Source organism: Monodelphis domestica, chromosome 6 (genome assembly GCF_027887165.1).
Source record: "Monodelphis domestica isolate mMonDom1 chromosome 6, mMonDom1.pri, whole genome shotgun sequence".
Classification (NCBI taxonomy): domain Eukaryota; kingdom Metazoa; phylum Chordata; class Mammalia; order Didelphimorphia; family Didelphidae; genus Monodelphis; species Monodelphis domestica.
This window is the reverse complement of record NC_077232.1, coordinates 126,576,951-126,600,514: the sequence shown is the minus strand read 5'-3', so window position 1 is coordinate 126,600,514 and position 23,564 is coordinate 126,576,951. Positions and strand designations below refer to the sequence as shown.

General features: G+C 35.5%; 1 protein-coding gene across 1 annotated transcript in view; it reads left to right on the top strand.

The window, feature by feature from the left end:
* TMEM156 (transmembrane protein 156) overlaps nucleotides 1-23,564 on the top strand; it is a 42,451-nt gene that overhangs the window by 10,608 nt on the left and 8,279 nt on the right. The window contains exons 2-6 of the mRNA XM_056803798.1: nucleotides 5,408-5,826; nucleotides 5,879-5,984; nucleotides 6,727-6,963; nucleotides 9,678-9,854; nucleotides 14,309-14,395. Coding sequence (XP_056659776.1) covers nucleotides 5,408-5,826; nucleotides 5,879-5,984; nucleotides 6,727-6,963; nucleotides 9,678-9,854; nucleotides 14,309-14,395 — 1,026 coding nt within the window. The remainder of the gene's footprint in view (nucleotides 1-5,407; nucleotides 5,827-5,878; nucleotides 5,985-6,726; nucleotides 6,964-9,677; nucleotides 9,855-14,308; nucleotides 14,396-23,564) is intronic.

Below are 23,564 nucleotides of genomic sequence, written 5' to 3'. Positions count from 1 at the left end.
TATAGATAGTCCATCCAACTGAATATCATGGTCTGTCTAATAAGCATTCATTCTTCATCCATCCACGTGGGTTGTTAGGCTGAACTTGTTTGAGTGACTATAGAGCTCATTTAGCAGATTGCAATATTCTGAGGTTTGATGTAATCATTCATACCACCCACAAATAGGAGCATCTAAAGGATCTTCCCATCTAGAAGGAATTCCTCTTCCATTTGGACTCTGGGCTAGACAGCCTCCCAGAGAATGGCAAACACCTTTGGCAAGCACACGTCTCTCTGGTTTATGCCTCATGTAATATTAACAATTAATGCATCAGTGAACAAGGTTGTCTACTGTCCTTTCTTTCAAGTAATCTTGTAGGAATAAGAAAAAAATAAAGAAATCTTTTATGGTTCCTGACATGTGGAGGAAGCCCCTTGTTAGCAAATTTTGCTTTACTGAGTCAAATTTTTTAAGGTCAATAGAAAATTAATATAGTGGGACAATGTTTGGAATATAATAATCACTTAATAAATGCTTATTGATTAACTATCATTTAGTTATGAACCCAGGAAACATGCTTATTTTCTAAAGAAAAGTATTTATTTAATACTTAATCATACAATCCATTATACAGAATGGCAAAAGCTAAGCTAATGTTTATAGACAGTATATGCATGTGTAATTCTTAGCCTCTTTCTCTCCTCATCCCCCCGCCCCACTTCAACACCATTACTGCAGAAGCTAGAGAACTGATTGCACAGGGCCAAGGGTGAATCTATATTTTTCTTTGTTTCTTGGGTCATCACAGCCATGACTATATCCCAAAGCAACTAGCCTACTAGTACTGAGTCTTTATGTATTTCCTAGGCTGGTCCCAATTAATGGAGTTATACCTTAAGCCTTTCTTGAACAGTAGAACCAGCCAGGACCTGCATTCTGTTGGCTTTCAAGAATACAAGGTCACCTCCATGCCAGGATGAGATGTTGCAAACCTGCTTTTAATTGAAAATGAAAATGATTGGTTTGGACCGTTGTCAAAAAATATCTCTTTGTTCATTCAGCTTAATGTCCTTCGTTTGCATAGCCCACTGCATTTCAAGACATACTCAGCAGAAAACTGGTAGATTGAAGGCCAAGTTCTAGAGTATTTATGAGATATTGTCATCTTAGTAGAGAAGGATTTAGATGTCTAGTTCCCAGAAATACTAATTGACCATAGATACACAAATCCCTGTTTATGAAAACAAGAATATGCTCCCATACCAGGTGCTGAATAATTATAATGGCATATCTGATCTAAAAGTGATTGTATATTAGTTTGTTTGTTTTTTATATTGTACCAGAGAATTAGGGTAATTTGTATTCCATTTCTAATTGAATGAGTAAAACCTAATATTTTTACATGGACATATGGCAACCTCATAGCTAAAAATAAGTAATATATAATCACTTCTAGAAAGCCTAATTAATTATTTATTGGATTAGAAGATGAACAATGGCATTAGAAATCTCTGTCATTTTCCTTAATCACCTCATAGCTAAATAAATTCAAGAAGCTGGAAGACTATATAAGATGAATAGTGTCAAAGGCGACATGTAGAATGGCAAAGAAACACCACTAGTTTTTTTTCCATGTGTTTTAGGAGCACATAAAAACTCTGGAATGTAGCATTTTATCAGGTGGAATATTCTTATCTCCCTGACAGGGACATTATCAATGGATATGAGCTAAATTTTTATTATAATTATTTTCTACTATAAGTAATGTGCTATTTGAATCATGCTTCTGGGTAAAATACGCAAATATTTAGATCAGAGGATGAAGAGCTAGAAGAGTCCTTAATGCAGGTTTATCCAGAGAGTGCACTCTTACAGATTTCTTTTTTAGGTGAAGATTTGTTGAATATATACAAATTTATATCAATTTTATGTCAGTTATAAAGGGTGTTAATTTTTTTCATCAAACTAAAGAAACTAAGACTGAGCTAAGCAATTTAAAAAAATTAACAATCAAACTTTACATAAATATAAATTCCAAAAATGAGACAAAATATCAACTTTTTTGAGACATGATGTGGTGGGGAAACACTTGACATACCTTGGACACTTGCCTATGCACTTTAGAAAGCATGTGTCCAATCTCCTTATTTTGCATATGTATGTGCAGAAGATCTTGAACAAGATCATAAAAACTTATTCTATTTTTATTACAACTCCATTTTAATTTTCACATTATGAAATCAATGTAAGGGGGAACTGGTGGTTAAATTTAAAAAGGTTGGACTTGTTTATTTAAGAGTGTGGTCACCAGGAATTTACTTAATTCCAAAAAGATTTTATTTATAATTTATTTACAAAATGTAGGAAGAGTGAAGTAAGAAATCAGAGAGAGGATAAGGTAAGATATCTGGCCTAAACACTAAGTAATTTACTCCTGGCCACTGGGCAGGGAGAGTTACTTCTTACCCGGAGGGGCCTCAGCTCTTGTAGCCAAGGCCCTGGGGATGCAGGGAATCTCTCTCAAAAGGATAGGTCTCTCCTGAGGTTAGTCTCTTCTGAATATCCAGCAATTAAGAGTCAGCCTTTCACTCATCACGTGATAGTGTAAAGGAATAGGGTCTCAGGTTCAGTCAGCAGATCCTTCTGCCCCTCTTCACCAGCCTCAGCTCAAAAGCATGAAGAATAGAACTCCTTTCAGGAAGCTGTCACTCCCTTTTAAAGACGTTTTCTCTTGTGTCATTTCCTGTACCTTCCCCTAATTTTACATCTACCAATCACAGGTGACACTCTGCTCTAGGACTGTCCAGAAGGCAGTCAGTCGATTCTGATTCATCACCCACTATTGCATATGTGGTTCACAGACCTCCCACTCAGTGATTAAGTGAGAGGTTTATACTTTTGGTCATTAGATATAAAAATGGGTAGATCTTCCTACTACTGTAAGTAGGGTGTTTATACTTTTGATGATTAAATCTAAAAATAGGTAGATCTTCCTACTCAACTTTTAAGTAGGATGTTCTAAAAATAGTCAGGGGTTACAATTTAATCTTAACACCAACTATGAAACATTAAATGTATAATAAAACAATTTGAGGAAACTTAAATAAACATGAAAAATAATCATAATGATGAAAAATAAACATAAAATGAATATCTGTTTTTAAATACTTATAATTACTGCTATTAACTTAGAGTTAAAAATACAAACCTAATAAATTTAAAAAACATTTAGAAAGTGTGGATTGGTTTATAAATTGTGCAAAAAAATAAAATCTAGCTCTTGAATTAGAGTACCAGGTGAAAAAAAGAGCTGACAACTTATGTTCTTGTAAGTATAATGCTAGTAGCCATAACTAGGAGTATACCTGGTAAGAAATTCAAAGTAATCTCTTCCCCTGGATTCAGCCTTGCTCAGCCCTTTAAAGAAGCGGTATTGTCCAATCTGAGCATGTGAGATGAGATAGGTCAGCAAGACATATCCAGGGACAGAACTGCCAGCTACTGAGTTGGTTCTTTTCCCACAGCTGAGTCACTGAGATAAGGTTTATGAATAAGCTGAAAGAGAGGTCACCTACCCTATAGCAGTTAGCACTGCTGTGCTGGGACTCTCAAAAGGCATCTAGTCACCTCTTGATTATTCATGCTAATGGAGTTGAACAGAAGAATGAATATTGTACAATTGTAGATAATGAACAAAATCTTTGCCTTTTTCCCTTTGGAAGATGTTAGTGTTTCCATTGTAGGAATAAGCTTACATTTGCACAATGCTGTACCATTTTCAAAGTGCTTTTATATACTTTCTCTCATTTGATCTTCACAGATCCTATAAAGGAGACAGGGATAATGATATTCCCTCCAATTTACACATGAGGAAACTGAGGCTTAGAAAAGATGTGGCTTTCACAAGGTCAGACAATTACTAAGCTGGAGGTTTCTTTTCATCAATTTTCATTAAATTTCAGACAATTACTGAGATTTGACCTGGCTCTCCTGACTCTTGTCTATTGTACTTTCCTCCCTTATTGTTTTACTTCTCATTAATTTGTATGTTGGTTATACTCAGAGCCCTGAAGAGACAGACCTGTGAGGTTTTCTAGAAACTAAAGAATATATAAGTATATCACATACTCAGGAACTACAAAGCATTCTTTATATTAATAAAGACAAACCTAAATAATTAGAGAGATGTTGATCACTCATCATTGGGTCATGCCAATATAATGAAAAATGGAAATATTACCTATATTAATTTATTTATTCAATGTCATATCAATCAAATAACCAAAATATTATTTTATAGAGAAAGAAAATAATAACAGTATTCAGTAAGAGGAACAGAAAATCGAGAAACTCAAAGGAAATAATGAAAAAAAAATTAATACCAGTTCTTACAAAGCATTAGTCATCAGAACTATTTGGTACTAGTTAACAAATAAAGAAGTTGGTCAGTGAAATAGCTTAAAAATATAATATACAGAACAAAAGAATCTAGAAGCCAAGTGTCCAATAAACCCAAAGACTTCTGTTACTTCAGTGAATATTTTGGCCAATAAAACTGCTGGGAAAAGAGGAAAGCAGAATGGAAGAAACAAAGTTTAAGTCAAGATCTTACACCATATACCACAATAACCTCCAGATGGACAAATGATCTAGATCTAAGAGTTCACATCATAACAGAATTGCAGAAATAATGAAGAAAATACCTTCTACAACTTTGGGCAAGAATTCATAACTAGACAAATGATAGAAAGGATCATAAAGGGGGAAGCTGGGTGGCTCAGTGGATTGAGAGTCAGGCCTGGAGATAGGAGGTCCTAGGTTCAAATTTGGCCTCAGATACTTCCCAGCTGTGTGACGCTGAGCAAGTCACTTAAACCCCATTGCCTAGCCCTTACCACTCTTCTGCCTTGGTGCCAATACAGTATTGACTCCAAGATGGAAGGTAGGTATGGGTTTAAAAAAAAAGGATCATAACATAATAAGTGGATAATTTTGATTTCATAAAACTGAAAAGTTGTTTTGCATAAACAAAAATCAATATAGTTAAAATTCAAAGGAAAGCAGGTAATGGGGAAAACTTTTTGTAACACTTTTTTTTAAAATAAAATCTGATATTCATGATATGTAAGAAGCTGATTCAAATATATCATAATGGCAGCCAAATCCCAGCAGATAAATGGCCAAAAGGGTATAAATAGATAAGTCGCAAAGGAAAAAATCCAGGCTGTCAATGTTCCAAATCACTAATAATCAGAGAACTACAAATTAAAAACAAATATGAGTTTACACCTTTCAGGTTGTCAAAGATTGTTAACAAAGACAATAGTTAAGTGGAGTAGGTGCTGTCAATCAGCATGAAACATTTGTCCCAGGTAGGACACAATATTTATGACCTGCCTGATAATAATTGAGAGTTAACTCTATATTTACATAAATACTACACTCCCTGTGTTTGTTGATTCAAAAGGATTTTTCTTTCTTTTTTTTTTTAATGCAGGAAATATTGTGGAACTCTCCTGTTTTGACCTTAGTTCACTAAATAACTTCACTTATCCACTCCCTGAATTCAATATTTCTTTTGTGAGCTTCCTACAACAAGAAAGGGAACGCGAAGTTATTGTTCTGGGAATTTCTGCAGACCACTTCCCCTTTCATAATATATCTCAGGTCTGTCCATTAACCCCCAGTGAATTACAGCTGTATTCTTCATGTTTGGTCTGTGAATCCAAAGGAAATCTGGATTTTATTCATCAGGAATTGACAACAAAAGGTAATGGAAAACTGAAAGAAGCATGGAAAATGGAAAGAAAATTGCTTGGGGGTAAATTATCTTTAAAATTAGATGTCATTTAAAACAACCACAAAAATGAAAATAATTTCTATTTTTCGGATAAAGACCCTGGGTCATGGAATTAAATGCCAGTCAGCAAGAGACCTGACAATACAGCTTCTGATCTTAGGATGGAATCTTACCATTGGAGCGTACTTCAAAGGCTCTGTAAGTCGGTCTTCTCAAAGAAGCATCAGGAGATTGATTCCCTGCAGAGCTGAGAAGGGAAGGTGGGGGGCAAGAGGGGGCCCCAGGGCTTGTCCTGGATCCCTATCCTGGTGTGGAAGTAGAGGCACCAGAGGGAGCGATGATGAAGACTCCATTGCTGTCATCAGTTCTAGGCACAACAGAGTTCTGAAGAAGGGTCATCCTCTAGCATCCCCAGAGTCTTTCTTGCCAGAGCGGCTTACCTTTCCCTGTGATACTATATGGCATAATGATATATATATATATATATATATATATATATATATATATATATATATATAGTGGTAGTAGTAGTAGTAGTAGTAGTAGTAGTAGTAGTAGTAATGGTAGTAGTAGTAGTATTAATAGTGGTAGTAGTAGTGGTAGTGGTAGTAATGGTCGTAGTGGCAGTAGTAGTAGTGATAGTAGTGGTAGTAGTAATAGTAGTAGTAGTGATAGTAGTGGTAGTAGTAATAGTAGTAGTAATAATAGTAGTGGTAATAGTAGTGGAAGTAGTGGTAGTAGTAGAAGTAACTGCCTAATAAATGCCGATTGATTGATTGATTGATTGACTGACACAAAGGCTCTATCACCTTAAAAGCTTGATCTAGTTTAGTTAAATTTCCAATGAAGACCATTCCTTCATATTTCTTTCCTAGGAAAAATAAGGTTGTGGTGAGTTTTCACATCTAAGTCCCTGTCAACATATAATGCTATTTTCCTTGTAGCTTCCATAATGAATGAGTCCGTAGAGATGAAAGTCAAGCATTTTCCTCTACTTCCTGTTCTTTTCAACTTCACTCTGGTTCCGGCCATGGAAGACCTGGGAGGACACGCCACTACCTGTTTCCTAAAACTCAGTGTTAGAAACTCGAGCACCAGGAGAGACTCGGCAATGGAAAGCAGTGTGCAAAGTCTAAACAGCTGCCGTCAGGTTTCTCTGCAACTTGAAATGGAGATAGGAAGTAAGTTATTTAAGGAAATTAGATAGAAAGTTGGGTTTAGGTTTTCTGGTATTAGCGGAGTACAACGAAGACAGGAAAATTCCCTCACCATTGTTATATTAAAGCCACACGGAAGAGCAAATTCATGAATAAAAGAATAGGGCAGCCTCCAAAAGTGGCTTTCATTTCTTTCTTTCTTTTTTTTCCCTTCAAAACAGACTTGCCCAAAACACCAACCTTACACATTGGCAGAAAGAGCCTCCCAACTGGTGTGAAGAGAGGACTCTGGGAAAGAGTTCTTCCTCTAAATTTAAAAGAAAATCTTCTCCCTCTTATGTTGTGGATGCTTGAAAGCCTCCCCTCCACGAGAGATTTGCTCATTGGAGGTTCAGTTATTATCTCTTCTTCAGTCTTTTGACTGATCTTTGATTTCCCTCTAATAATATCCAACTCAACTCATACATACTTTTCATCTTGGGCAGGTCCTATCCATGTCCTCCCACATATCCTGCTTAGGGGGACCCCCATGGATTTGGGGGACCTCCTTCTAGATCCCTTGACCCTGTGTCACCAATGACTCATTCTGATGGTCCCTCATGCAAATGATCCACCCATTTTATTTTGGGGGTTGCACACTTCTTTCATGAGGCCTTCTTGGTCACTTTTCTTATACAAGCTGTAGCTCACTTCTGCTTGAGTTCTCTGGTCTCCATGACTTGTATTGCCTCTCCTCTATTAGAATGGAAATAGTTATTAAATGGAAATAATTATTAAACATGAAACTTAGAAATTAATTGAAATTACTTGAGCAGCTAGTTTTCCTCCCTGACCAGTGGAGACCAGTGCACTGAAGGAAGGAATGGCAATTTGGATGAGGGGAAAGGAAGAGAAGATTTTTTTAAACATGGAAACATGTTTGAGGAAGTAGGGACAGGCCAGGATGAGGCACCACAGTGAGCATCCAGAAAGCACCGAATGCCACAGGGAGAGAAACACTGGAAGGAGGATATTTCAAAGATACATTTTGACTACTTTATACATTGGTCTAAGGTTGGTTTTTGTCTCCAGTCACTTGACCTTGTATTGCCATGAAAAATCTTTTATTCTATTTTAAAAAAGATAGAAGAGGAAAGGGACAAAAGGGGCTTTACTTTGTACTGAAAATAGTCTTTTCTATCTAGGAAGTATATCAGTCTTTTAAATTAGGAAGCAGTCAGAGAAGTTTGAAAGATCTAAGAGTTGGGATTATGGGAATAAAAAACACCTTATTTTTCAATGTGCATTTACAAACACTGAGTTGATTTTTGTGTTTTTCCAAAGGATAAGACACACAAGTCTTCCTATTGTTTCATGTTTTGCTACAAAGAAAAATTCATTTAGCATTCATGGAGAATCTGTAAATTCTAAGCCTATATGGAGTGAAATGGTTGTCTACTTGTCTGTTTTGGCCCCATAACTCAGAAAGATAATAATGATTTACAGAAGGGACTCTGGTGTTCTGGGAAAACATATGTACATTTTTTCATGTTTTGAGAACATCTGTGCATATAAATGAACTTTGGCTAGCCTCTTTTTAAGGGAGTTGTCCATAAATATTCAAATCTTTTTTTAGAAAAAATGGAAAGGTGATTTTAGTTAGCTGAATTGAAGCGTAATATCCGTGAGCCACGGTGCTTATTTTATTCTTTGTTCCTGTCCTCTCCCAAATTTAATACCTTGTATCTATCAACTTATAGATAGAATAGACAGTGAGGTACTTGCCCTGGGGCAGTGGGGAGTACTTGGTCCCAGGAAAACAACGTTCTGTAGTCTGGAAACCTTTTCTCTGAGTTCTTCAGATTTAACTCTCTTCATATAATGTTTGGGAGCAGCTAGATGATGATGGGACAGCTAGGTGACATGGTGGATAGCACATCAGGCTCAAAGTCAGGAAGACTGGAGTTCAAATTTGGCCTTAGACACTTACTAGCTGTATGACCCTGGGGAAGTCACTTAACCTTGTTTGCCTAAGTTTCTTCATTTGTAGAATGAGCTGAAAAAGGAAATGACAAACCACTCCAGTGTCTTTGCCAAGAAAACACCAAACAGAGTCAAGAAGAGTTGATCACAACCGAAACTACTGAACCACAGCAAAAATATATGACATTGACATAATTGTAGTATTCAGAACTTAGGGTTAAAAATAGAATTGACCACTCCCTAGTTTGGGGAAGCCATTTTCCTGTAGACTGACTTAACCCATCTGTTATCATTTTGTTTTATTAGGTATGTTACTTTATTTTAAATACTAAAAATATTATCATTTAAGCTTAACAAAAGTTTCCTGTCCTAAGAACAATGTGCATTTGCCTTATGATAATATTGTTTACATTAGGAATTTCTTATATTATTCCATTCAATTCATTTCACATTTATGTGCTGGGGCACTGTGTGAACCACTAGGGATACAATACAAATAAGGCAATTTCTATCATCCAGGACTTCACAATTCCATTTCCAGTGAAGGAAATGATAACAAAATTGAGTATTAAGTTGAAAATAAGTATAATCACAAAATTTTATAGAAGAGAAATAATATGGCTAGAGATGATCAGTTTTGACTGCTTCATTTTACAGATGAAGAAACTATGTCTTAGAAAGGATTTGTCACCAATCATACAGCTAGTGAACGGCAGAGTTAGTAATGGAATTTAAGCTTTTTCATTCCAATGCCCCATATTACAACTAATTCTTAGCTCTTGAATCATTTTACTGTACCTTTAAAAATGTTTGTTTTCTACCTCCCCTAACAGATTCTATTTGTATCATGAGGATTACCTGGTATGTTTTAGTTCTTTCAGTTTTCATATTTCTGATCATCTTCATTGTTCACAAAATATTCCAAGAAAAAAGAAGAGTTCAGATTTGGAAGAGTAAGTATTGAAAGTTAAATCCAAATTGTGCTAAAATTCATTGATTTTAGGTTCTCGGTCTCTTCTCATGGATTTGATTTCTATTTTAATCTGGATCTTTCTATAATTTTTGAAATGTAAAAATATTTATGATTTTGCCATAAAGTTGTCCAAGTATGGATGGATTGTGATCATGGAGGGAACATTACCATTTGTGATATCATGGATCAGTTAGAGCACTGCTGCACAGATTGATAAGACCCTGGCAATTTACCATAGTTGTTTATGGAAATTTCCCCCTAATTTTTACCAAACTGTATCAAGGCTTCAAGAGAAAGCCTAAGAAGAAGTGGAAATAACAGTATAGATATGTACTGATTTCTTAAAAGAAGTTTCCTGAGAAAGTATACATTTTCTGAATCAGAAGATAAAATAAGAAAGGAAAAGAAGAGGGAAATCTGTGGACTCCAAAACTCTGAAGGCAGAATTCAAAGATTTCTTAGAGTCTTCCAGAGTGGGTTCTTGTTCTAAATGAGTGGAAATTATATTGATTTGTTGTCATCCCTCAGCCAGGAAAAGGAGCAAAATGGCATCACTGGTGCTGTATTTTGACTCACACATAAATGGGATTTAAGTGAGGCAGAGTTGCACACAGTTGTTGGCCTGACTCTCTCTTCCAGGATCATCCAATTCTAGCAGCAAGACAAATGTCAAGATGACTGATGATGGCTTGGAATGCAGTGGATGATCCTGACTTCTTCGATATCAAACCAAGTTCTAAGCACTCCACAGCACCCACTTCCACCACTCCATGGCCACTGGCACAACTTGATGGCATTGAGGTCTCTCAGTTACCCCCTCCCTGGTTTAGCCCATCTGCCGGAATGGTTTTTCTAGGGTGTGGCCACTCTGCACACTACAGCTTCTTGGAGCCATGGGCGAGCCTTGGGCAACAGGCATGTGAGCATCCCTGAAAAGGTGCCAGAACACCCTGTTTCCCCAGGAAATGGTGTGGCAAATCTTGGAGCCTTGGATCAGAACTCAGGCAGTACTGACTACTCATCCCACCTCAGACCTTTCACTATGGTTTGATTCTTGCTAAGTCATTCAACTTCTCTGAGCAAGAGTTACCACATCTGTAAAATGGGACTACCAAGAGGACCTACCCAACTAGGTGATGGCAAGGCTAAAAAAGCACTCTGCACATTTAAGTAATACAGGAATATCAGTTATTTTATCCCAAGTCCTCCCCCAGAGACCTCCCTCTGAATTATTCAGCTGAATTATTATGAAATTTTTCCTCTATACAAAGGAGGAACATGTAAAAATAAAAATTAATCTATAAAACTTTGAATATTATATTTTATAAGATTTATTAATATTAGAAGTAACAAAATAATAAGGTAACAAAATAGAACCATGTGCCCATGGCTAATCTACCTGTTCAAACAGCCCGCTCCACCAAAGTTGAGACCCAGGAAGCAAAGAGCACTACCAAGGGAAGACCACTTTATTTATCCCCCTGTCTACATCAGCACATAATGACAGGAAGTCAGCAGGCTCCGGGGAAATGTAGTTCAAAGGCATAAGATTTCCAATTACACAAATGTGTCCCTTTAAATATAATGGAAATCACATGTGTTCATGCATGTATGCATACATGTAACATATATATTTGTGCAAGTTGCATAAACATAGCATGTGTTTATGACACACAATGTGCATATACATACATGTATATACATTGTTGAGTTTTTTATTAATTTCTCCCTTTTTATATTTAAGAAGAAAAAGAATAATGTGATTTTTTAGCAAGGGACCCCCTGCTACGTAGTTTGACAGTTAGAGACCTCCTGTTGTACTGCTTGGCAGTTTGTGACAGTTAGAAGGGTGTGGCTGAGTGTGGTTTTTTATAAGTTGCAGTCTGTTGGAAAGGACTTTTTGTCTCTGGGTCCCCTGGGGAGAGGAGTATGTGACTCTCTCCCTCTCTCTCTCTCTCTGGGACTAGAGGAAACTGAGAAAAGGAAATAAGGCCTTAATAGCCTTATTGATCATTAATAATTTGGGTAGATAGGTAGATAGATAGTGGTTATATTATTAGATAGAAAGAGTATGAGAGTAGGTGAGGGCTTCGGCCTAACAGAAGATACTACCCTTTGAGGCAGATAGATATAGGGTTTTCTAGAAAATTTTAGTTAGGATGGGATCTTGGGTATAGTTATAATCTAGTATAAGATTACTTTCACTTTCCTCCTTCCTATTTCCCAATAATAAACTAAGTGTTTTGCATTTAATAAATTGCACACTGGCTTTTGATCAAACTCCTACCTCCCCTCCCCCCAATTTAACCCTTCACAACATGTAGATTGTATATGTGATGAATGCATGTATATATGCATATTTGTGTATACCCATATTTCCATTATATATCAGGGGACCTTTTACTCCCTCATATGAAGAAAAACTTTTCATAATAATTCAAGTTGGAGGAAGGTCTCTGGTATAGATTATGTTCAAGGCCAATGCATTGTGTTACATGCTAGGGATATAAATATAAAAATGAAACTTAATTGGCATATCTGATTATGATTATGGAAATATAAGCAAAGGCCTAGGCTAATTATGATTAAATACTACTAATGGGTAATCCATAATATATCTATTTGAAATAAAATTGTATTCTGTTGAAAAATTTTAAAGCCTATCTCAGGGGGAAAGAGATTGTCTAAATGGCAAAACTTTTGGAAGCTGGTGGCAGTCACTAAAGTCACTATATAGCAGAATAGAACCCCAAATATGGAAGACTGGGAAACTGGAAGTCGTGATCCCTATCTTATGCCTAATCATCAACTCTGCAGCTGTGAACATATTCCTTTGCCCTTCTGAACCTCACTTTCTTCCTTTGTAGAATGAAGTAATTGTACTATGTCATTTCTGTGGTCCTTCCCAGCCCCAAAATGTGATTTTGAAAGTTAGATGCCCATTTAAAATGTCTTCCATAACAGGTCTGCGTTTGAAAGGCCCAGAGCTGGGGTAAGACAGGGGACTAGTTAGATGAGAGAGAAGCATTATCTCTGGTTAGAAAGGGGTTCACACTGGGAAGTCAGATGGCTGCTTACATATTCATGTGATATTGAAAATCTTTTTTGTTTTAGTTTGAACTAAGGGGAGCAGAACAAGAAACTATGAGGACCAGAAAGCTACTTTCAGCACAATGACAATTTCTCTCTTAAAAATAAAAAGTATACTGAATAAATACCCCAAATCAGCTAAAAAGAGAGAATATTCAATAGAAGGCAAAGCCTATAATGGCTTTTTAGTCCAAGTTTATCTGAAACCCCAGAATTTCAATACTAGATTCAAAAGTCTCACATGTCCTGAGAGAAAGGTTTGGGAAAACCAAAGATTACTTTCTACCTAACCCTGAAAAGATGGACTAAGAGAGATGCAGCAGTCATTGCAAATAGTTGAAGGCTCACCAAAAAGATGCTAGATTGTAAGGGTCTATAGTGTGTCATGGATAAAAGGAGGGAGTTGAATTAGATAAATATTTCCCTACACAAGCTATATGGTAGACTGGAGAAATATTCAAATTCTCTCCCATAAACCACACACTCTCTGATGCATACAGTGGGTGGATGGGTAGAAAGGAGGAAGTCAGAGTGGGATTAGAAGGACAAACAGGGGAGAAGAAGAAGTAGGTTGCTTTCCAGTTTACAGATTTTTAAGACATAAAGAACTTTGATAGGAAAAGCTTTTATGGAGGGGAAAAAAATTGTTGTGATTGAAACCCTCAATGCCAATTCAAATGAATAAACATTTGTTAACCACTTAAGGGCCAAACATTGTCCCTCACAGATCTAAGGCAGTTTGATTTTAATTCTTACTCTAAATTGTGCATCATTTTGTTTCTGGGTTTGTCTCAGACCTCAGAGAAGTAGAAATGATTATTTAATATTTGGCTTCCTATGTAATAGTTTATTTAAACATTTAATTGCCTGTAAGTGTATATTTTACATTCTTTGATTCATATGCTTAGACACCTACAAGAAATCTAGTTATCTGGGTAATTCAGTCATGGATATCACTGTCCAACTGGAGACCAATTATAAATTGCATAGTGTCTAGGATGAAGTAAATGGCCTCTGAAGGTCCAGGTTTTTGAATCTAAGATTACAGAGTATTGCTACCTTCCTGTTAGCTAAAGTGATATTATTAGGTAGCAGAACTATTAGGTATATTGAATGTAATAGCTAAAGGTTCTCATTAGATTGAACATATCTGTGATCATTAGTGTTAGCAGAGAAGGCACTAGCCTCAGAATGCAGCAGTGCTGCAAATGGAAAATAATGTCTTAGGAGAGATCTTAATTTCAAGTTTCGTAGGGAGTATATATAACCCATGTCCCCACATATTTATTTGAAAAATGTGTATGTGTTTGTGAATGTGCGTGTATATTTCTTTTCTTTGAACAGATCAGACATACGAATCTGCCTCCATTTTCTTAAAAGGAAATGATTCTGAGAAATGGAGAGGAATGCTAAATACCCCTGTTGTTTCAGGTGAGTGCTATATCATGTATTCAGAAACCACTGTTTAATAAATTCTATAGTATCACCCAAGATTAAACCCAAAGAGTGAGATCTGATTAGAGACCTGAACTCATTTAAATTGGCCTTACATCTGGGAGAAAGAAGCTTGGGCTAATGAAATTCAATTTAATTTGCCTAGTTTGAGGGGACAGTTAAAATCAAAACTGCCTCCTTAAATAATGGTAAGTTTGCTTAATTGGCAAGGAGAAATTCATGTGAGTAGGCAGAGGGGAAAAGGCAATAAGGAAGGAACTTCAGATTTATTTTTAAATGAGACAAGATACCATTATTTCTGAGAATTGCAAGAGGTAATTGTAGAGTGGGCATGGAAATCTTTAGATTCTCTATTAATGGAGAATGTCATTGTATAGAAAGAACTCGTAACAGCGCCAATTAAAAAGTCCCCTCTGTCCTTTCCCAAGTGTCATTGTATTAGGATAAAAAGTACCTAATGAGAGCAAATGAGGGGCTGCCAGCACAGCCTTTGCTGTCTGGCTCTCCTTATAGCTCTTTGAACTAATTAGGAAGGTTCCTTCAGAACCCACTGTCCAGAGTCGTGACAATCTGATATAGCACAAAGTTCGTCTACATTTGGAGCCAGAAAACAAGGGTTCCCATCCCAGATTTCCAACTTATTATCTGTTTTGCATTTAGAGCCTGAGAATTGGGGTTCTCATACCAGATTTTCCACTTATTGTCTGTCTTCCCTTAGGTGAATTATTTAACTTTCTTTGGGCATCTACTTCTTTATGTTTAAGGTGAGAATGTTGGATTAGAGCTTGGGTTCTTAACATTTTTTTGTGTCACGAAACCCTTGAACAATTTGGTGAAACCTAGGGACTCTTCCTCAGAATAATGTTTTAAAGATATAAAATAAAATCTATAGAATTACAAAGGAAATCAATTAAATTACAATATTGTTATCAAAATAGTTTTTAAAGGAAGTCCACAAACTTCCTGTTAAAAACCTCTAGACTAGATGATGTCTAAACCCCTTCTCCAGATGCCAAAATTCCAAGTAACTGATCTGAATAATTCACAAAGTCAGCCAAGCCCAATTACTAAACCTTTGTTAAGGATTCCCATTTGGTTAGTATTTTGTTGGTATTGGAATCTGATTATTTTTAATCTTCAAAGAACCTGATGCTTTTAATGCTTTTTGGCATGATTAGAAGGTGCTCTAATGTTAACTAGCAAATGAACATATACAAATGAATAAGCTGGCACTTTATTTTAGATTATAAATTGTGAATTCATTTTGTTTCTTAGAAAGTCATTGTAATAAAGCTTTAGCCAAAGAATAAACTGTTTGCTTATATGCATATTGTGAAATTTTTATGCAACTAAATGCAAGATGGTAGAGCGAACTATGTTCATGAAGAGTGTAATCCTCTGATTTCCATGATGACTATTTTTGTTCATTAAAAAATTATACTTAAAAAAATATAGAACTATGACTCTATCCTATGACTCGATCAAAAACTTCATTCAACATATATTTCTCTGGTGCCTACTTTGAACAATTTTCAACCATAGAAAATCATATGTAGTTATCCCTTTCACTTTGTGACTTTCCCCATCATGATTTTGATATAACATAAATACAACATAAGAAATTAAATGAGAATTTGGGGGCAGTTTTGCAAAAGCTATAGATGACACTTGAAGACCAGCAGACAATAAAGAAAAAAGTTTGAATACTCAGAAATGCATCAAATATATGTATAGAATTATGTAATATCAATATATTTTATCTTTTAATATCATAAATATATGGTTTCTTTTTAAAAGTTAAAATAAGTAAAAAGTTAAAGTTTGTAAAAAGAATGTGTAAACCAGCACAATACACAAAGGCTAAAAATTTTTAATATTGACCTACATATAGCTAAGCATTTAACCCAAATTTTACAATAAGGTACTGTAAATACCCCATAAGAGAACAAGAAAAAAAAATCAGGTCTCTTCTTTGGTATGAAGGGATGGCCAAAAATTTTTACTTGGATTTTCTAGATCACATGAGTGCCTTGAGATATCTGTATTTGACTTGTAGAAGGCAGCAGAATTATGAATAATATTACTAAATCTTTATTTGTCTTGCCACAAATTTCTAACCTGAAAGAAAGGGGAAAGGAATTTGGAGAATGATCAGAAGGTAACCATGGGTTCTTAATAGTTGTATGAGTAGATAGTAAAACTCCAATGAATCTTACTCAACTGGAAGGATGGGCCTAACAAGGGGTTATGCTTACTGTTTCTGAGCCAGTCTAAGTCTAAGAGCTAAGTCTAAGATGAGAAATTCAACACTAACAGATTAATCACTAGATGATGAAAACTTTAGGTATAATAGAGCAAAAGTACAAATAATACAAATAGTATTATGTGACCCCCTTATGTTTCCATAGCAATGGTGGTTAAGTAGTGGAAAAGGGTTGCCCAGGTGAGGAATTGTACATGGCAGAGTATATGGAGCACTAGTCTAAGAGACAGGAAGACATGCCCTTGATTTCCTCTTCAGACACTTTTATGTTTGACAGTGGTAAAGCCATCAAAACCTAACCTAACCCAACCCAACCCAACTCAACCCAACCCAAACCTTCATCTTCATTCCTGGCTGTATCTGTGTCTATTTACAGATTTGCAGGAGATTGTTGTTTGGAACTAAGACCCAGAGAAGTCTATTAGATTTCTCAATTAATATGGATTCCCAGATTCTACTCTGTCCAGGGGAGAAATGATTAGAAATGATTAGTCATGTAATCAAAGGAACACTGGCTATTGAGTCCAAAAACCTGATTTGATTTCAGATGACAATGAGTTTGAATCCTGATTCTGCTACTAACTACCAGTGTCACCCTGGGAACTCATTTATCTTCTCTTGGCCTTGTTTTCTTAATTTGGGAAATTAGTTGTTAGACTAGATGTCTAAGGTTGCTTCCAGCTCGAAATCTCCCAATGTTACCAAGACCATATTATCAGAATATGGCACTGATAGAGGGAAGGGAAAGGGAATGATTATTTATAATAACGATTAGGTACCAATTACCTCAACTGAGAGGTATAAGTGTGAGTAAAAAATTTTCTGGTATATGGATTTAAAATAAAACTATGTACCCAAAGTATAGTTTTTCATAATAAAATTTACTAATTGAGGTCTCCAGTTTGGAAAGTGCAAATGAGGATTTTGAAGATAACAAGGATTATAACAACTTGACCTATACTATCTTGGTCACTTCTTTTTTATTAGTCATAACATGCCATTTTATCTTTCTTTGAAAAAGAATCAATAGCTACCCTGTCTTTTCAAGTGTTTATGGGAATATAAATTCAAAAGACCTAACCACAAGATATACTTATAAATTCATTAACTTACTAGTGAAGGAACCCATCTTGGTCAGCTTTTATTTTTCATAGATTTCACTAAAAATCTTCTAATTTTATCAGCACCTTTATTGAGGTGTAGGAGTATAGCCTTTTCATGTATTTTTAAAATCAAGAATCTACTTAAGACTTAAAGATGAAAAAATCAAATTTTGTCTTGTTATTTACATTCCCTCAATTTATAGATTGCTTTCTTCCATTTGTAAATTGTCCTTTATCTGAGAAATAAATGGAAAGGAAATAATACTTCTTTTGGGTGCCATCTTTGAGACCGCCCTGTGCAATGATAGATTAGAGATATCTCTGGAAATGGGAAGAAAAAAAGACCAGTAAAATTCTGTGGAAAAGAACTAACATGAATGAAAGACAAGATTGTGCAACATATCTCTTCAAAACAGCTATATGTCAGTTCCAACTGTACTTTTCAGAATTTCTGTATGCTAGTTCTTGAATCATAAAGTAAACACTGACACAAATTCATATCTTACTGTTCTCCATCCAAGATAATATATTCATCTTGGGAGCAAAAGAGAGGAACACTGACTGACAGAAAATGAACAGAGATTAACAAGAACTCATTTTCTATAATAGGAGAAGTTACTGAATGAAGTCATTTTTTTTTGTATTTCCCTTTCCTTTAGAATACAAATGTATTCATCTATCCCTGAGTATTTCTGGTTCATATTTTAGCCAACATAATAATTTACATTGCTTTCACTGGCCAATACTTTTTGTTCATATATTACACAAATGGTGACCACTCTACTTTAAGCTCCATGTATAAGTGGCCATAAGTAGTTTGAATAATATAAATCTTGCTTCTAATTTTTATTAAAATTTTCATATGCCAACAATCTGGTTTCTTATAGGTCTAATATTTTCTTTTAGACCCAGAAAGCTACAGTAAGCTGCATGAGTCTTCTAATAAAGATAGGAAATAATGAACAATAAGCCCTGTTCTACTGTACTAACACCAAGACCTCATCATGGTATAAAGGGGATGCTAGATTCTTAAAAACTATGAGAGTAGCCAATAAACTTTGACAGGTCTTCATGGAGATGGAGAAATGGTACTGACAAAAGATTGTGCCCACTGTCTGAGAACCAGACTAAGTAAGTAGAGAATAGCTCATCGCTGGTAGCTTTGTCACTAAGTTATGAATCCTTTGGGTGTGACAAAGCAAAAATACAAAGTGGCTAGCAGTATGGTGTGGTCTTCTGTCTCCACAGCTTTCAGTGATGGTAGTTGGGAAGTGAAAAAGGGCCCCCTAAGTAGAGGATTCTCCATGGCAGACTAAATAGGTTATGATTTAATTTAATTTAATTAAGCTACAAAGGTTTAGAAAGTATGGAATGATATTACAATCTACACAAATTAAGGAAATAATCTCATCAATGACATCACAACTCCACCGGCATGTTTAAGTATTCATTCATATGAATTAAATTTAATTACATTTTTTGATTTGGAGTCAGGAACATCTGGACTCAATTCCCTTTTCAAACACTGAAGATTTTGGACATGTCACTTAACTTTTGTTTGCTTCAGTTATTCTTCTGTAAACTGAGTTTGGTCTACAAGGTATATATGGTGCCATGTAGCTTTAACTATGATTCTATGATCTGTAAGTTACTATACTACCAAATCATGTCAAATTGGACATCCTCACTCTAAATGAAACCAGAAGAAATAAAGAAGTTGAACCTAAATCATGAGCTAACTTATAGATTATCCTTGGAAAAGCAAATAAAGAGACTTGGTAGGGAGTTTCATTGAATGTTCAAACTCAACAAGAAAGATGATTTTATGGAATACTTCATCATCTGGTATAAAATAAACTACAGATCATAGCATATTATCAGTGATGACTTTCATGAAAGAAATGTGTAAAAGATATCATTCAGAGAATATATGATTAGAAAATGAATATTACCAATAATGTAGCAAAAGCATAGAATAAGACAAATGCATTAGTAACCAGGGAAAGCTCAAAGACCCTAGCAGAAGGTCTCTGGTGTGCTTTAGGTAGATATTTCATAAAGGATTTAAGAGAAGACATGCACAGGAACTGCTTAGTATTTGAAAGTATGGATAGATTTTACAAAATGAACAAATTGAGGAAATAATGTCATCAATGCCATCACAACTCCGTTGACATGTTTAAGTATTCATTAGCTAAACTGAATTTAAGCATAAATGGTAGGTGATAACATAAGAGTAATAATTCTATTGATTGAAATTAAATATATTTCAAGTGTTTGTTATCTCTATGACACTGTGTTAGGTATTGGGGACATAAAAGGTCAAAAATAACATATTTCTTGCCTTCAACATGTTTACATTCTACTCCCCAAGACACAAAATGTACACAGATAAAGATAATGTGAGTTAGTGCAATGGGGTCAGAGTGGGGAGGATAGAGAAAGCCAAAATGTTCTAGAAATTTTTGAGAAGGGAAGGAATGTTATCCTATAGTAAAAAAATTAATCTTGGCCTTTAACTTCAGAAATCCACCAGATTTATTTCTGAAACTGCTAACTCATTCATTTGATTTATATTACGAAACTACACTAGTTAATGTAGCCCCAGATAAAGAAAATCCACATAGAAACTTAAAAAAAATTAATAAAGAAATACTTAAGAAAAATGTTATTTGGTCCATTGTTAAGCATCCATTACAATATAGTGGCCACAATGGCATAATGTCCAAGCACTAGAAATAAACATATAAAAATTAAACAGTTCTTGATCTTGACACCTAGTATACTCATTTTGTTTCCACTTCTGTAGAGTGGTCACATAAAGGAGAAACAAACAAGAAAAACAGGTTTAGCAGATTACTACTTCATTTAGTAAATCATTAGCTTATTTTAAGGTAACACACAACTTTTATATAATTGGGATGTTAATGGGAACCACTTGGTTTGGAGCCAGAAATCTTGGCTTTATGGTCAACTAAATGTATGTCAGCTAGGCAAATCACATAAGCTCTTTTATTCCTAATTCTATCATCTTTATAATGAATCTATCATTCCTGCACTATGTACCTTATAAGGTTGTTTTGGCTAATATGGCTGTTAACTAGAAAGCTCAATATTCATGGGAGGTATGGTGTGAGGAAAGGAAGGTTATATTTACCATCTGGAAATGTCATTTCTGTATTGATAAATTTCCAGTGTTTGTACATACATAGCCAAAAAAGTCAGTAATGACTTTGGAAGCTACTAATCCTTGGGGTTTAAAGAAAAAGTAATTTGGTGGCATAAGTCCTTGGGATAAAAAAAAGGAAAAAGGAAGCCAGAAGGAAAGAAAGATAACAGAAGGGGAAAAGAGTGATATAGTTAGAGAAGAGAAATGGAGAGGGCTAGAAAGAGGGAGGAAACAATAACAACAACAAAAGAAAGAGGTGCAATATCTCAGTATATTGTGGTATTGGTGACATAGGGTTACCTGTCCCTGTTATAAAGCTTAGACCAAAAGGCTCTTACTTGTTTTCATCCATCTGGTCCTGGACATGGAAGTTCATCTAGTTTCTTTTTTAAACCCTGACATTGCATTTTAAAAGCAATACTATGTATTGGTTCCAAGGAGGAAGAGAAGTAAGGACTGCGAATGACGGTTAAGTGACTTGCCCAGGGTCACACAGCTAGGAAGTGTCTGAGGTAAGAATCAAACCCAGGACTTCCCAGCTCTAGGATTGGCTCTCAATCCTCTGAGCCACCCAGCTGCCCTCTTTAGTCCAGTTTTCTTTTGAAAGGATGATGCTTGGCAACATGAATTCTAGCTACAGAAAGTTAGAAACAGTATTGGATAGAATTGTCTTATGCTTTCTTTGAATAGGCGTGTGAACTAGAACAAATACCTTTCAATAAGAGACAGAATCACTAAATATCATGAACAAGTAAATCACCCAGTAATTTAGAGCTGACAGTTTTCTGGGGCCAAAATTAAGAGCAGCAGCGTAAGGCTAGCATTTGCAATACACTTGTGAGTGATATTTGAAAACACGAATGGAGCAGGTTTTGAGTTCCTGCAGGAGGGAAGACAAATTGCTGATGCCAGATGTCCTGCAACCAGGCAACATGAAAATTTAATTTTTCACTTGCTTAACTATAATATTTATGACTCTTATGATTCAGATTCATATACATCAAACAGTCAAAGTTGTAGCCATCTGCCTGGGTAAGAGTGAATTCCAAAAGAGAGTGGAGGATTATTTCCCTTTTTTAAAAGGAAGACTTTGACTTTGATGAGTATTAGTAAGCTACAGGCAGTTGACAACAAATACATCTGCTAATGAAACTCTACACTTTATACATTGGAAGAACATATACTAATTTATTTGATGTACTTACCGATGTGCCATCAGCAAATGGAAAATACAGAGTAGGAAAAAATGATCAATTGTTCAAAGATTTTCTATAATTTATCTTTGTTCAAAATATCTATCCAAAAGCAGAAAAAGGATGATCAATTCATTAGTTTCATTACTTCACTAAAGAGGACATTTTAAATGGGAATTAAATGGTAGCTTAATCATTGGTTCAGCCTACTGACTGCTATAGATGTTTTCAATGGATAAATTGTTCAAGGAAAGCCCTTAGTCATAGTTACTCTTCTAAGTGAGACAAACAAATGAAAGTTAGATATTTTAATATTCTGATTTAATTTCTGTACAACCTACATTTGGAACAGATGGGTAGGTTTAGGATCACTGGTCACAGGACAGATGGAGCTTTGGGAATGGTAGTTCATGAATTTGAATTGGCAACTCAGTTGATGGAAATCTGTCCTGTGATTCCATAATCTGTTCTTTTGCCTACAAAGAGCCACTTGCCACGGAATGTCTATCTAAGTTGAATGAAAAGGTCAGAACTATGCATCAACTTTGCTGTGGCTCAGCTGAATGCTCATGTCAATCAGAAAAGATATTAAGATTTGAGAGAGAGTAGTTGCTATGAAATAGAAAGTACCCATGTTGAAAGCTGGCTCTCCAGCAAAGACTTTCAGCAGAACGGATTAAAAAAACACAGTTGTAGTTTCCAAAGAGAACATGTCTTGAATATGTTATCCTTGAGCAAAGAAATCTGTGTAGTTAATTTGAGCACCATAACTTTTGGAAAGGATGCTTATATGAAAATGAAATACTTGAGAAACTCTAAGAATTCCTGATGGACTTTCATGATGCCCTTTTCACTTCTCATCCTGCTTTCCCATCCTACCCTACCCCAATTCTAGCAACTGAGGAAATGACAGAAAAGTAAGCAAAAAGAGCTAAGTGGAGTACCAGAAAAGAACGAATAATGATTTTTACATACATAATACATTTTCCTTAATCAAACATTTTTATAATGTTGTAATATGATCACAGCAACTATATAATTTGTCTGACCTTGGAAATACCTCAGACACCTCAGTTCCAATCTGAATCTACTACATTCTGGTGGTAATAAGTTCAGGCGAGTCTTTAATTTCTTCATTTGAAATATGAGAGGGTTAGGCATTCCCTAGATGGTCTCAGAGGTTCTTTTTAGCTTTAAATACTATGATACCCATTGATGTCAGAGAGATTTGACAGGTATTATTATTTATATTTTACAGGTTAGAAAATTTAAGGGAACAGGGTAGTTAGGTGGCTCAGTGGACAGAGAGTCAGATCTAGATGTGGGAAGTCCTAGGTTCAAAACTGGCTTAAGAAATTCCTGGGCAAATCACTTAACCCTAATTGACTAGCTCTTGTTTTTCTTCTGTCTTGGAGCC